We start from the raw sequence: 15,958 nt of genomic DNA on the forward strand, positions 1-15,958 counted from the left end.
TTTGTGGTCGGTTGATTGGCTCCTGTGTTCGAATGGGTGGCTTCTAGTTCCCCGCCCTCCATTTCACACTCCAACCCCACCGCAGACTCCCCACCAAGTCAGAGGGGCTGGGCGACTGAAGGTGGGGCATTCTGGGGGGTGAGGCACTGAGACCTACAATCAGCTAAGAGTGAGGTTGGGTTTTGAGCCTGTGAGCACGTGTGCCCTTATATACACATGGAATGACCCTGCCCTCGTCAGTGAGTTCTGGGCCATTCGGTCATCCTAGGGAGGCTTGGAAGGACTGAATACACTAGTTCACTTTTTTTTTTTTTTTTTTTTGTGGGAAAATGGACTTAAAATTTACCATCCTAATCACTTTTAAGGGCACAGTTCAGTGGTATTAAGCACGTTCACATTCTGCCATCTACCGCCATCCATTGCCAGAACTTTTTCATCTTCTAAAACTGAAACTCTGTCCCCGTTAAACGTGAACTCTCCTCCCCGCCCCCAGCCCCTGGCACCCATCACTGTCCTTTCTGTTCTCTGTGACTTTGACTATTCTAGGTTCCTCCTATTAGTAGAAATCATACAGTATGTGTCCTTTTATGACTGATTTATCGCACTTAGCATGATGTCTTCAAGCCTTATCTATGTTGTAGCATGTATGAGAATTTTCTTCCTCCGTTTTTAAATTTTTTTTAACTTAAAAAAATGTTTATTTATTTTGAGAGAGAGAGAGAGCCCAGGAGGGGCAGAGAGAGAGAGAGAGAGAGAGAGAGAGAGAGAGAGAGAAAATCCCAGGCAGGCTCCATACTGAGTGTGGAGCCTGACGAGGGGCTGAGTCTCATAACCATGAGATCATGACCTGAGCCAAGATCAAGAGTCGGACGCTTAACTGACTGAGCCACCCCAGGTGCCCCGAATTTTCTTCCTTCTTAAGGCTGAATCGTATTCCATAAGAAATTCACCACACTTTGCTTATCCACTCATCTGCTGAGGGACACTTGGCTTGCTTGCGTCTCTTAACTATCGTGAAGAATGCTGCTGCACACTTGTGTATACGGTACATTGGTCTTTTTAAGACCCGGCTTTCGGTTCTTCTGGGTGTACAGCCAGAAGTGGAATTGTTGGATCACGTGACAATTCCATTTTTTATTTTCTTTGAGGAAACTTCAGACAGAGTTCCGTAACGACGGCACCATTTTACATTCCCACCACCGAGGCACAAGGGTTCCGATTTCTCCACATCCTCACCCACGCTTGTTATTTTCTGGTTTCTGTTGTTATGGTTTTGGGGTGGCCGTCTGAATGGGTGTGAGATACAATCTCCTTGTGTTGCGTTGTTACTTTTTGTTCTGTGTCTTAAAATCCTTTTTATAGTTTCGGTGATATCTGGGTGCTGCCTGCATCTTGCATTCATGGCTTAGGATAGTTAATTACACACACACACACACACACGCTTACACACATGCAGTATTGAAGGGATGGTTTGCTGCTGACAGATGAGGTCCTGTGGATGTGCATAATTTAGAACCAGCTCAACTTCTTTTCTGTCACCAGTTTTTTTTAAAAAAAATTAATGTTTATTTATATTTGAGAGAGTGAGATTGAAACAGAGCATGAACAGGAAAGCAACAGAGAGAGAGACACAATCCGAAGCACCAGCGCAGAGCCCGACATGGGGCTCGAACCCATGAACTGTGAGATCGTGACCTGAGCCTAAGTCAGACGCTTAACTGACTGAGCCACCCAGGCGTCCCTCATCCATTTTAATATATTTTTTAATGTTTTTATTTATTTTTGAGAAAGAGAGAGCACAAGCAGGGGAGGGGCAGAGGGAGAGGGAGACACAGAATCAGAAGCAGGCTCCAGGCTCTGAGCTGTCAGCACAGAGCCCCATGCGGGGCTCGAACTCACAAACTGAGAAATCATGACCTGAGCTGGGGTTGGCCGTTAACCGACTGAACCACCCAGGTGCCCCTCCCCTCAGCAGTTTTAATCCATTGTTGGGGACCATTGAGTTTCCCTCAGGTGAGTCACATGGCCTTTATCCAAAAGGCTCAGCAACTAATTTCTTTGGGAGTTTTGGTTCAGTTGGGCTCATTTCACCCGGTACACAAGGGGGAAAATGACAACTGCTTTCCCCAGCTGAGCTCTCAGTTGTTCATTTGGCAAAATAAAATATCACATTACTGGTTTTTCCATTTTGATTCACAGAAATGACAGACCATATCAGTAACAGAGAATGCGCCTATTTAAGTGAATCTTATGCTTATTGGTCATTTTTGAAGGCAGATCTCTTTGCGTTGATAAGGGAAAGAAGTTCATGATGTAGCAAGTGGAAAAAAGCAGGCTGCAGAATAATATGAATAATTTGACATAATTTATGCTTGAATATACATAGACATGTTCTGAAAGGATACTAAAAAATTAGCACCGGCTACCTTTTGGAGGATCGGGCCTGGGTGTTGGGGTAAGGTGTGAAATCGTTCACATTTTACTTTATACCCTCTGACACTAGAATTTTTAGCCATAAGCATGTATCACATTTTAGGAAAATAAAAGGGCTTTATACTATTGATTTTTCTCCTGCCTCCAGCTGTGGACAAACAGCTCTGTCCTCGGTCAGGTTCTCTGGAGGCAGAGCCTGGGGGTGGAGCTTCATGGAAAGGGACGTGTTGAGGGAGTGGTCTTGGGAAAACGAAATTGCAAGTAAGGAAAGAGGAAGAAGATGGGAAAGGATGTGGCTTCTGATGAAGCCTGGCCTGAATCCGCGGAAAGCTCTGGACTGTGAATGACACTACAGAGCTTGACCTGCCCTGAACCAAGGGAGCTGGGCTTTTACTCCCTCTTTCCCGACTCAGTCCTTAGCTATGAGTAACTGCATATGTTGGCGGGTGGGGACGGGGGTAAGTCTGGGTGCGTCCTGGCAAGCTGGCTGTACTAACCCAGAGTGGGTTTCCGGGAAAGGCTGCAGATGTGAGCCATCAGCCACAGCACCTGCTGCAACTGGGGTGCCCCCGTGGGGCTGGCACAGGGAGTCCCAGCGGGATCTGGGCCACACCTGCTTCCGCCAGTGAACTGGGAACTGAACAGACACTGGCTTCTTTGTAAACAAACTTACAAGCTGTAAATCAATTTGTGAACGCCTTTTGGGGGGGGGGGCGGCTATGAAAAAGTACAGGCTACAGGACATTTTAAAGCTGAAATATTCAAATAAAGAAATAAAGAGTAAAAAAAAAAAAATGGAAGAATCCAGTGAGACTGCAAGATTTTTGCAATTGTGGGGAAAATCATCAGACGATTGGAAGGGCTCAGAGCTGCTGACCAGGGCCAGAGCTGTCCAGGAAGTGAGTGTTCTAACCTGGGTGTTGATGGTGGGGAGCAGCTTTTTTTTTTTTTTTTTTTTAATATGTATTTATTTTTGAGAGAGAGAGAGAGACAGAGACAGAGACAGAGTGTGAGCAGGGGAGGGGCAGAGAGAGAGGGAGACATATACTCCAAAGCAGGCTCTAGGCTCTGAGCTGTCAGCACAGAGCCGGACGCGGGGCTCGAACTCACGAACTGCAAGATCATGACCCGAGCTGGAGTCAAATGTTTAACCGACTGAGCCACCAAGGCGCCACCCTACCCCCCCCCCCCTTTTTTTTTTCTTCACGGACAATGTATATCTCATGATTGATTGATCTGCCTTCTGCTTTGGTTGTTGAGAAAATTCAAATCTAGATTTGAATCCAGGACTAAGTAATCTGGGGAAGATAGGCAAATAAAGGCAGAGATTGATCTTGGAGGGTGATTGGAAGGCCCCAAATTTCATCAGCTGCCTTGACATATTTAGCCTCCCAGAGGCCTAACCACGAGTTCCCCTGCTCTTACCAGATATGCCCCCCACGAGGCAGGAAAGGCTCCCACCTGCTCGTTCCCCCGGACGACTGGCTGCACCCCACCCGCTCCTCAGCGTAACGCGTTTCACCTCCCTGCCAGCTCCAGATGTCATTCAAACAAGCCCATCGCATCCTCCTGCCAGAACCAGAGCTTACCCCCCACCCCACCTTATTTCTACAGAGCATGACCCCTGAGATCCCTGGTTGCTCAGTCTGTTTCTCCGTGCAGCCTCCACGCGGCCCTGCATAGCATGCTGCCTCCTCCCTGCCGGGCTGTGAATGTATGTGACCAGTGAAGCACCGTCACTCTCATCTGTCCAGCAACCAACTGTTGTGTGCTCAGCCATCTCCCAGCATTTAGGGCAAGGGACCCCTCTCTCACCAATGGGGTGAATAGGAGGCAGTCATAACAGAGAGACATTCTCAGTCACGAGATTTCGGTGCCCTTATTAGAACTTGCCATATTTGCAAACCCTTACTACCTCACCTGGGGTGGGACCAGCATAAAGTGTGAGTTGTCTTTTCTTTGCCTTTGAAAGTTTACCTCCATACAATGCAGTAAGAAAGTTTAAAAGCTAACTGATCTAACAAAGAGAGTGTTCTAGAGAAAACAACAGAAGATGCATTTGAGAAACACCCACCTGCTATTTCACTTCTGCGGGCGATAGCAAGAGGCTGTCTCCTAAGATGCCAAGATAAGTTGGCAGCTATCGTACCAGGCTGACCTAAAAAGTGAACTATTGAAATTCGACCTCTGTAAACGAGAGATTTGCTTTCTTCTTAGTTCCATACTCATGAAAAGGGAAATTGCCACCAGAATCAATAAGAATTTTTATGAGTTCATTGTTCTAGAATCCACCATGAACTCATTTGTCCACCTGAGGATTATGAGGCAAAATTTGCCTTGAACAGGCCCCTGACGGTCGTTGGCTCCTGTGTATGGTCTGTACCCATGGTAATCGCACTGGAGGAAAGAACAAGAGAAGCGTCCCAAGGCCTGGAGGATGATCTCCCCCAGGGTATTCAGGGAAGGCACTGAGGAACAATTGTTCCAAGTTTATGTCATCAGCAATGAAAAACGCCCACAAGGAAATGAAGCACAAGATTCATTTATACAAAAGTGCAAGTTTTTGACCGCTTTGCCTCTTCTCGTGCTAAGACAGAGAAGCATCAGAGTGCCCTCATGCTCGCAACTGCGATGGAACAGTTCTGGGTCAGTCTGTGACTCCTGTGTGGCCTGAGTGCACAGGTGTGGTCCCCTGACCCACAGAATCAGAATTTCTGGGGGCCATGCTTCTGCATTTTAAAAAAACCCTTGGGTGGTTCTGATGGCTCACTGAGGTCTGTGAGCCACGGGTGTGGTTGGCTCCCGTGAAATGGTCCCATTTTTTTTTTTTTTTTTAGCACTCTCAAGTTCAGATGTTATCATGTTAATTTCCCCAGAAAACCATTCCTGCAAAGAAGGGATGGCTGACTTCTGGGTCCCTCTTGGCGAGGTGCTTTCATTGTGCCGGTGTTTGCAGTCCGCTTAGCATCAGTGCGGGGTGCACCCCGAGGCTCTGGGTAATAACTCTGAACTTCGCACGCTCGTCTTCCACCAAAAAGCCCAGATGAGGGAAATGATCCTAACCAGGAATCACATAAAGGACATGCAGCTGATCACTTCCTAGACCCTCTGAAAGTTCTCTCTGGGTTAAGCCAGACCTTGAGAGAACCGTAGTCATGGACAATTTGCCTTGGCCCAGAACCTTTCTGAAAGGTGCCTCGTCATAACCACTTCACCATCCGTTGAAGGAGGCCCTAATAAATTATCATTCAAAGGCTGCTAGTGTCTTTGTACAGTATGCTGAAGATGTCACCCACTGAATCACGCCGTGTTCCCACTACGAATGGATGCATGTAATATGGTCTTTCAGACTTAACCCATGTTTCTCCTGAGGGGGCGTATTTTTTGACTCCACAGAAAATGGGCAGTTTGTAGCTGATTTTCCTTTCCTCTTTGGTGGCAAGGAAACTCAAAGCCAAAAATGTAGTCCAGGTTTTAGTAATTATCAAGGGCCTACGACCAATACTCTCCCTTTGCAAAGGGGGGTAGGGCACATATGAAAGCTGTCACATTTCTTCACCACTGCCTCTAGGGTGAGACTCTAGTGTGTTGGTGTAGGGGGAAAAAGACGTTGAAAACTGCTTTCTAACCATCTTAGTTTTTCCTGTAGTTCTATTTTTTTAATGTTTATTTTTGAGAGAGAGAGAGAGAGAGCAAGCGGGGGCTGGGGGGAGGGGCAGAGAGAGAAGGGGACAGAGAATCTGAGGTGGGCTCTGTGCTGACAGCAGAGAGCCTGATGCAGGGCTCAAACTCATGAACTGTGAAATTATGACCCAAGCTGAAGTTGGAAGCTTAACCGGCTGAGCCATCCAGGCGCCCCTCCTATCGTTTGATTTTTGACTATATATTTTTTCTTTAATTTTATTGTCTCAAATAACAGCATTTAAAAATTTTTTTCATGTTTATTTTTGAGAGAGATGAGATAGAGTGCAAGTGGGGGAGGGGCGAGAGAAAGAGGGAGACACAGAATCCGAAACAGGCTCCAGGCTCTGAGCTGTCAGCACAGAGCCCGATGTGGGGCTTGAACTCAAAAACTGTGAGATCATAAGCTGAGCTGAAGTCAGATGTTTAACCGACTGAGCCACTCAGGGGCCCCTCAAATACAGCATTTAAAGACCCTCCAAATTCATTGTGAAACAAGATATAAATATAGGGAATGGAAGGAAAGGAGGAAATAAATTCTTCTACCAAGCTATTTCTGGGAACGGGGATAAGTTGCCACTTTCTCAAGCATATTTGGTAAGTCATCGTGTATACCAACACAGCGATTTCTGTGAAACTCCGGGGATAGTCATGCCTATCAGAAACTGGGAATCGCCAGCATCTGGGACCTGGCTACAGGGGTACCCAAAGCACTAGCCAATATCTGCAGTCTAACAGCAAGTTTATGATTTTTAAAAAGATTTTTTTTTTTGCAAGCTCTTTCCACCTTTGCCCAGGCCCCAGCAACAACATCTCAGAAGCATGTGTGTGGCAGGACTGTGGGTGCACGGGCTTAGGTCCTCAGTGCCCGCAGATGAAGAGGAGTCAGTGACAAGGAGCCCTTGTCGTGGCCTGTCCATGGCCAGACTCCTCCTGTGAGTCACTCACAAGGGCACAATGCATCACTACGAGGTGAGGACCGTGCTGAGATGTGAGTGGGAGAACCTCCATTTGCCAGGTCCCCAGAACCCCAGGGTCACCCCCGGTGGGACTGTATGGGTCCCCTCACACCTCCTTGTTGAGTCTCAGATCCTCAGGGTCATTCCCAACACAACACACAGCCGTGATGGGAGCTAGCGGGAGAGAACAAATCTGTTTGCCATCCTAGGCTGTGGCGTGCCTGAGCCGGCGGTGTGGTCCCTGTGCACTTGGGGAGCCTGCCTCTGCAGAGGGCTGCCAGGCCATTCTCCTCCGCGAGTACAGAGTCTGGCTTCGCCTGTGTAGGCTTGGTTTACTTTTTTGGACACTCTTTTCAAGCCCTGCTCAGGAGTTTGTGTCAGAGATGCTAAGTGAAGTGATGGTTGACGTGTGGCCTGGATTGAGCTTACAAATGGGCTCTGCTGGCTTTGTTCATTTGTGTCCAAACAGTAGCTAAGCGACTGGGAGTGACTGGTGAGTCCTCACCTAAGGCAGGCAGGGTGGAAGGGGGTGCCCATGGAACACCTTGCCTGCTCTAGTGTCGGAGCCCCCGGCATGGAGAAGGTGATGTGGGGCACAATGAGAGTGACTTCGGGCATCCCAGATGATGGCAGGAACTTCAAGTCGTACACCCTCTAATCTTGCAAGGCTCGGGCGAAGATGAAAACAGCAAAGTCCCAGAGGGGTAGGGGCAAAGTTAAGGGCTTTCTGCCCTTGGCCCAGCAGAGGGCGCTTCCAGCACCTTCTTCCGACCTGGGAGGAACCTGGACCAAATGTAACAGCAGGTGACAGATGCCCAAACTCACCGTGAACTCCTAGGTCCTTTTCTCTGGAAGCAGGGAGAGGAGGCCACACGGATGGCCACTTTGGGGTTGGTCTTCTTACAGAGCACCCTCCCCCCACCCCCTGCCTCAAAAGCAAGCAGTAGCTAGGCACCAGGTAACATACAGAGGCTGTGCACGTGCTGCGACAGAAGCACAACTACGAAGGGGCCACTGTCCCCCTGGGTGGGCGCTGCCCCTAGAAACACACACGACAGAGTCTTCACCCAAGATTCTAAAGCATCGGTGCTCCCCCCCTGACGGCACCGCATGGCCTGGTACCCCAGCTCTCAGGAACTTCACCCCTAACGACAGCAGCGGGAGGGATGTTAGTGTTTAGTCTTCGGTGTCATCCTGAACTTCCAGATAAATGGATTTGCAAAAGCCTGCCCAGCCCTAACCTGACATCAAGTAGATTTGCTATTGTAGAGTATTTAAACTCAGAGACCAAAAAACAAACAAACAAACAAACAAAAAAAAACCCCCCAAAAACCCCCAAAACACCTGCATTAACGACACCACGTGCAACCTGGCCAAAACCTACATGGAACTGGTTTGTGCCAGGAGCACATTACAGAGATGTACACAGATGGCCAGGGAAAGAAGCAGACTCAGGCCAAGCAAAGAATTTGCAGTAGGACTACCCCAAGGCACACAGGGAGGGCACGCTACCCTCCGTGACGCCAGGCTCACGGGCCAGACCGGAGCCCCAAGGGCACTGACTTCCGTGACTTTGGCAGCCTTTATAGCTGCCCTTGGGATGCCCTTACCAGTCCAATCAAACCCGTCTGATTTGGGGCTGGGAAAGAGAGCTCTTTCCCAAAAGACACCTGGAGTCATTATTTTTTTTTTATTTTTTTTTCAACGTTTTTTATTTATTTTTGGGACAGAGAGAGAGACAGAGCATGAACGGGGGAGGGGCAGAGAGAGAGGGAGACACAGAATTGGAAACAGGCTCCAGGCTCCGAGCCATCAGCCCGGAGCCCGACGCGGGGCTCGAACTCACGGACCGCAAGATCGTGACCTGGCTGAAGTCGGACGCTTAACCGACTGCGCCACCCAGGCGCCCCAGCATGAATGGGGGAGGGGCACAGAGAGAGGGAGACACAGAATCGGAAGCAGGTGGAGTCATTAAACAGAGCACCTTTCTCCTGTTCATAACAAAGCCACCCAAGTGAAGCTAAGATATGTCTTGTTGGAAAGATATCCCTTTCTACAACTTCAGGTTGCCTGCGGCTGGATGACAATACAGTAGTAGCAACAGTAACAGCCGCAAAACTTGCTCTTGTGATGGTCATTGGAATTGCCTGTAGCTGGAAAGAGCCTCCCAGTCTTTGCCTCCCTCGCCTCATCCCCTCACATAAAAAGATGCCTCTGCAAACTCATGAGTACAAAAGCCCCACTCTGGAAAGAACCACAGTGCTTCCCCCAGGCCCAGGGAGGCAAGCGCTCCTTTAGTCTGCCTAGAATAAACACGCAGTGCATTTTGGTGGTTTCTTCACTGCCTGTAGGGACGTCTTACTGCTTTACAGTGTGCCCTCCTCTTGCCATTGTACATGAGTGTGCAGAGTGTGCGTGGGTGCGTGTTTGCATATACGTGCGCGTGTGTGCATGTGAGTGTGTGGGAGTTGCGCATGCGCGAATGTGTGCCTGTGTGTGCTGGAGGGGGTGATTCTCAGTCTCCATCGACAACGAATCTCCACCTGGACCACACATAGACACGCCCACTGCACAGGATGAGCAGGACCAGCATGGTGTGGCTGAGCACGAGGACTCCCTACGGCACGGGGGTACAGGGTTTGTCACAGTAATCTTGAGGCTGCTGGAAAGGGGGAATGAAATCAGGCAGGTAAACGGAGAGGGCCCTGTAATTCCCCAAAAGGAACCAGAGGAAAAGGAAGAGGCTGAGGCTGAGGTGGATATAATACTTGCACACGGTCTGCCTCCAGGGATATGCATCATCATCCTGGTTGGTCGCAATCACCACGGCCTTGGCCACAGGCCGCCTCATCCTGGTAGAGTCATGCAGCAGGAGAGACACCTGGGTTGTGGTTGGCAGGCGGTGGGGGGGGGGGGATGGGGGGGTCAGAGGGCAAGGCAGCAAAGCAGGTGGAGGAGAGGGAATAGAAGGTAGGAGAGAAACAGCGAGAGAGGGAGATTTAATACACAAAGTGCCCACACTAGAGTTGGAAATGCCGCCAAGGAGTGAAATTTAATTTTGAAGAATTAGAACTGGCAAGAATGAAGGCATCAATCCTTAGTCAGCATCCTTCGTGGCATTTTCTATTTTGATGTGTGAGCTGCTTTGGACAAGGGATTAGCTGACTGGAATATACGTCCACACCCAGAGTGTCGCTGCCGCTCTGGTTTGTTTCATCATCCTTGAGGTCATCCCTGGCCTTCCTGGCTCCAGTGACCTGCTCTCCGTCCTCCCATGACTGCAAACCTGCATATGGTCATCATCTGAAAGTGTCCTCCTCCCTCCCCCTACTGAATGTCTATTATGGAAGCAACTTGGTCTGTGGCATCTTGTCAACGGCAGCCTGAGCTAAGACAGATACTAAGTGCTTTTATGTTTAGGCGGGTTGTCTTATTTAAAACAACCCTATGGAAGCGTACATTACTTTCCTCACTTTAGAAACAAAGGAGCTAAGGACCAGGACGTTTAAGAATTTCGGCCAAGGTCATGTGTACAAAAAGTGGAAGATCCAGGCACCGGGTCTGTCTTCAGCCAAAGCTGGCTTCCTTTCCACCAAGCCATTCTGTCTCTCGGCCTCTTTCGGTAGCTTCCCTCTTTGGTGACCCTCACAAATATGGCCCAGGCCCTGACCTCACCCACCTATAGGCTGATGGCGCCCTAGTCTGCGGCTCCCTTCCGGAACTTTCCTCCAGACCTCGGACACGTGTGAGGCTCCCCCGAGTGCCCTCAGGCCCTCGGCTCAGTATGTTGAAGACATAACTCATTACCGTCCATATGCCTCTCATTTGGGTGACACTGTCCAAGCTAGAAACCCAGGCGCCTCCCTGCTCCTCATTTGCTGTAACCAATCAACAGCTACCATGCTGGTTGTACCTCTAGTGACTCTTTCCCCACGAGAGAGAAGAGACAGGGTCCAGCTGTGTTTGGTTCACCTGCCCTCTTGCTCACGACTTTGCGCAGTCACAACACGTGGCTCGTGCCTCAGGGGTGCCTTTGCCCTGCCCTGTGGTCCTCCTGTCTTCTCACCCCCGGCTCACTGTGTCTGGCAAGCCACTGTGCTATGCAGTTATGCCTGGAAGCCAGGCGTACAGCTTTCCTTCGACTGTCCCCGCACCCTTCCACCACACGACTTTATAACACGAGTACCTGGTCCTGATTAGAGGGCTGCACAACAGGCCCCCTGCCTCGTAAAGGGCGGACCCCAGCAGACTTTCCTGCTGCCTCCAGGCCACGTCACAGGCCTGGTAGGTTCTGGATGCCGTGGGGGCCTTTCCTCCCGATTTTTTTTTTTCTTCGTATTCAAAACTCCTTTCTGATACAAGTACCTGCCTCGAAGGGGTATCGTGAGGACTAGGTTCAAAATGGGGCAAAGCCCTTAGCACCTCACCTGGCACATAGTAAGCACTCACTGGGTGGTAGAAATGATCACTGAGCAGTGGGCTATTGGGGATGAGGTGGGGCATTAGGTAGGCTAATGGCCACTAAATCAGTGTTTCTGAAACTTTCTTTTTAACACGGTCCTCAGTAACAAATACCTTTTACATCACAACCTAGTAATTGGGGGACCGTGTATCCTTGTTGGCTCAGAGTCCTGGTTTACGGGGTTTTCCTGGCATGATTATTAAAGCCCCTGTGTACTCTCAAAAGTGTCCCGATTTGGATTAAATTATATGGCCCATATGCCCAAACACACGTGTATGTGTTTATCACACCATGCTTACTGGGCACTCTAGTATTTTCTATTCTATTTTTTTTAATGTTTATTTACAGAGGGAGAGCATGCGAGCATGGGTTGGGGAGGGGCACAGAGAGGGAGAGAGAGAATCCCAAGCAGGCTTTGCGCTGTCAGCGCAGAGTCCGACGTGGGGCTCGGTCCCACGAACCGTGAGACCGTGACCTAAGCCGAAATCAAGAGTCAGATGCTGAACCGACTGAGCCACCCAGGAGTCCCTCTATTCCATTTTGTTTAATGGTCACAACCTACTCAATTCACTTCATGATCTTCCAGTGGGTCATGACTCAGTTCTTTTTGGTGACCCTGGGAAATGTCCACTCACTGATGCTCTGCTTTCTCGTCAACAAGATGCAATACCGTGGTGCTATTGCTGCATTTTAGAAAGGATGCTGGGCACTGTGGTGCAGTGTTCTGAGAGGGTTAAAGACAGAGCATTGGTATCACCGGCAAACTTCTCCATCTAGGGATTCTATAAATCTGTTTGCTGTTGCTCTCTAACAGTTACGGACTCACTGTGTATTACCTCGCTATGATGAGCACAAAAATTTAATTTGGCTGCAAACAGTTCTAGATTGCCAGGAAAAAAAAAATCAGTGCTGTTTATCAGGGCCCTAGTTTGTTCATTAAAATAAATTACCTTTGGGTTCTGGGCCGGATTTCATAAAGGAAAAGTTTGCCGTTGTTAAGAGGAACAGACCCCATGGACGGTAACATCTCCACAGGAAAGTTTCACTTCATGGCCTGATGATGAGGTAGCCAAGTGAGGGAGGGCTGAGCAGAGGTAATTACTGCTGAAAACGTTGCCCTTGTTTTGAACATCTCTATGGCGCTCGGTCCATTAGGGCTTTTCCCCTCATACCACGGGGCCACAGGGGATAAGAAGCCCCACTGAGCAGAGAGCCTCTGGGTTTACTTGGAGCCAAACAGAGTCCCAGCTGATCCCGTGGGGATGTTGTCACGGGGGGGACGCGTGTTATTGCACATTCCAGAACACTGCCCCTGCACTGCTGTTAGGAGTTGAGGGCATTTAATGGTGACGTAACCTCAGACACAAAAGGTTCAGACCTGCTTCCCATGACTTGAGCTGGTGACTGCTGATTACATAGAACAGCAAGACACCCCTTTGATGTCCTAACCAATATCCTGACCGATGCCACTGGCCAGCATCTTCAGAAGGCCCCAAGCACCACAAAGACGCTGGCAAAGAAACCAGACAGTGGGTCCAAATGAAATTTTATATATGGCACTCCTGATGGTTTTCCTCTGTGCTTCATCTCTATGCAACCATTTTGGAAAAACGGATGCTTGTGTTTTCTAGCTTTTGATACAGGAAGCTTTGAGGGCGGCTTGGACGGTTGGGAAGGGTCACTGATGAATGGATGTGGACCTAAGATACCTTATATCTGAGGTGCTTTGGACAGGTGGGACATTTCTGTGGGCCAGGGATTTTGACACCTGTAGACTCTCCAGGACCCTTGATGTTTTTTTCTTCTGTCACTTTCCCTGTTAAAACAGATGTCAGTACAACCCAGGAGCAGATCGGCTCCCTACACTGACATGAACTTGAGAGTCACAGAGAAGCCCCTCCTCCCCTGAAACATCAGAGTTTAACGTCTGATTGATGACTGCAGCTAGTGGTCTCTGTGCCGGTCGGTTGAGCGCTAGGAGAGACACAGACATAAGAGCTGCTAAAACCAAATACATTTCAACCGGATGCAAACTCCACTGCCCTCCACAGGAACCTTTCTAAAAAGAAGCAGAGAGAGGCCAAGATAACGCCGGCTCAATTCAAAGGTAGAATTAATTGGCAGTCAGCCACTCCTCTGCTTCAACTGTTGTCAGACCAAAGCCACAAATTAGCACATTGCTCTCAGGGCGGCAGGAGGGAGGCTACTGCAACGATGCCCAGCTCTGGGCGAATGCTCCTCATCAGGAAAAACCCACGTCTCTGCAAGCAGACTTCAGGATCCACCTTGCCCCACTGCTTCCATAACCCTGTGCTTAGGGAGGGGAGTTGTTCTGGCTCCTCCGAAGGATGTGTGTCACGTGCCTGTAAGTTAAATTTCTGCAAAAAGTAAACAGTGGATACATAGACTTCACCTTTAAGGCTCCAATGATCCCACCCACTAGCAAATAGAGAGGCATGAGGGTCTGTATGGGGCAGTCCGCCAAAAACTTCATCCCTACAGAAGGGAGAGAATGAAAAAGGATGAAGAGAAGTGCATTCAAAAGCATAAAGCCAGCTGGGAAGATGCAGTAGACTTCTGCAGAGGCCCAAATGCTCCTCATGGAAACTGTAACCCAATCCCCTGCTTGTGGAGCACGCCCAGTCTCACTGGCCACCTGATCTTCAGGATGCTCAGGGGACTAAGTGGCTGTCCCCCAGACGTCAGGTAGAGCAGAGACCAAATATCACTTTGGGTATTAACCGACTGTACCCTTTCTTAGTGGCAATTTTAATTCCCATAGCAATGCCTTCTCTACTTTTCTCCAGCCTCTGTCTTCTAGGCCTATTATTGAACGAGTGGTGGTATGGTATATTATTTAAAATATACGAAAGGGGGTGCCTGAGTGGCTCAATCGGTTAAGCGTCCGACTTCGGCTCAGGTCACGATCTCGCCGTTTGTGGGTTTGAGCCCCACCTCGGGCTCTGTGCTGACAGCTCAGAGCCTGGAGTCTGCTTCAGATTCTGTGTCTCCCTCTCTCTCTGCCCCTCCCCTGCTCACGCTCTGTCTCTCTCTCTCTCTCAAAAATAAATAAACATTTTTAAATTTTTTGAAAAAAAACCTAATATATGTATACATACATATATATGTATATATATGTGTGTGTGTGTGTGTGTATATATACATATATATATACATATATACATATACATATATATATATAAGAAATGCCCATTGCCCTCAGTGAGCAATCTGGCTCAAATGACCAGGCTTTGGATGTGTCCTAGCACACATCTTGGCTGTGCACAGACATTGCTCAGTGAATGTCCCTCACACTTCCCAGCCCCCTGGTGGGTAGCCAATGCTGTGTGACTACTTCTAACCAATGGGCTGTGGGACAGTTTGGGGCCAAAGCATTTAAAAACTGGCACGTGGCCCTTTGTTTTGTTCCCCTGCTTTGACCACCTGGAATCCATGAGTTGAGATAGTCAGTGAGCAAGAATGAAGTCATTTGGAGTGTTAAGTCATCACATTACCCTGGGGGAGTCTTCTGGAACCCTAGAGAGGCTCCTGACTTACAACGGAACGTTCATGAGCAAGAAATAAACCTTCATAGTGTTGAGCCGCCTCATAGTGCTGAGATTCCGGGGTTAATTTGTTACCACAACATAGTAAAGTTACCCTGACCAGTACGTTTGTCAATAGAGCCCAAGAAACGGGATGCTCACTGTAAAATCAAAGTCTTCTGTTAAAATGACATTTAAAGTTTTAGCTTCGATTTGATTTTTATTTCCCATGAATGCATTAGAGGCATGGGTCCTTAGAGGAAATAAGCCATTTCCCCATGATGGTACCATATTCCACTGAAATTAGTAAAAATTCCTGGGTATACAGAGACCCACAAATTCAGGACCCCAGAGCAAAATCAAATACACACATTGCTGCAATTGTCAACCTATGGAGGCTTGCCTTCCTAGATAGCTCTGATGTTCAGCTGAATCCACTACTAGATGACATACTTTCCAAGTCTCGATACAACCTTTTCACACAAGGACCTTTAAATGCTTGGGGCCAAAGTTGTTGGATATGAACTGCCTTTCAATTCAAACCCAGCTGCGAGATGAACATTGAGTAATGACTTCTATATCTGTTCATTCCTAATGAATAAAAACAGCTGCTGCTCACAGGAGGGTCACACAGTGCACAGATGGCTTAAAAGGATCCTAATAAATTTAATAAAAGCGTCTTTCCCCTTGTGTTCTTCACGTATTGCTTAGTACCTACCTACTTTACCTCTAGATGTTCTTTCTGTCTGACGAGCAGTATCACAATGATTCTCTTTAGGCTTTTTGGAGGGGCCCATATCATGGGGTTTTAATGATTATTTTTTACATGTTTTATTGTGATAATATAAAGTATTTTGCCATTGTAACCATTAAAAAAA

At 48.4% G+C, this 15,958-nt stretch overlaps 1 protein-coding gene across 1 annotated transcript; it reads right to left on the reverse strand.

Annotated features, from left to right (window-relative positions):
• Positions 1-9,308: 9,308 nt before the first annotated feature.
• Positions 9,309-14,029, reverse strand: TMEM272 (transmembrane protein 272). The gene is given in 2 exon segments (XM_053899868.1): positions 9,309-9,954; positions 13,949-14,029. Coding segments are annotated over 2 exon segments (447 nt in total). The 3' UTR covers positions 9,309-9,588.
• Positions 14,030-15,958: the final 1,929 nt, after the last annotated feature.

The sequence above is a fragment of the Panthera pardus genome, unplaced genomic scaffold (genome assembly GCF_024362965.1).
Source record: "Panthera pardus isolate Hobbes unplaced genomic scaffold, ASM2436296v1 HiC_scaffold_1, whole genome shotgun sequence".
NCBI classification, from domain to species: Eukaryota; Metazoa; Chordata; class Mammalia; order Carnivora; family Felidae; genus Panthera; species Panthera pardus.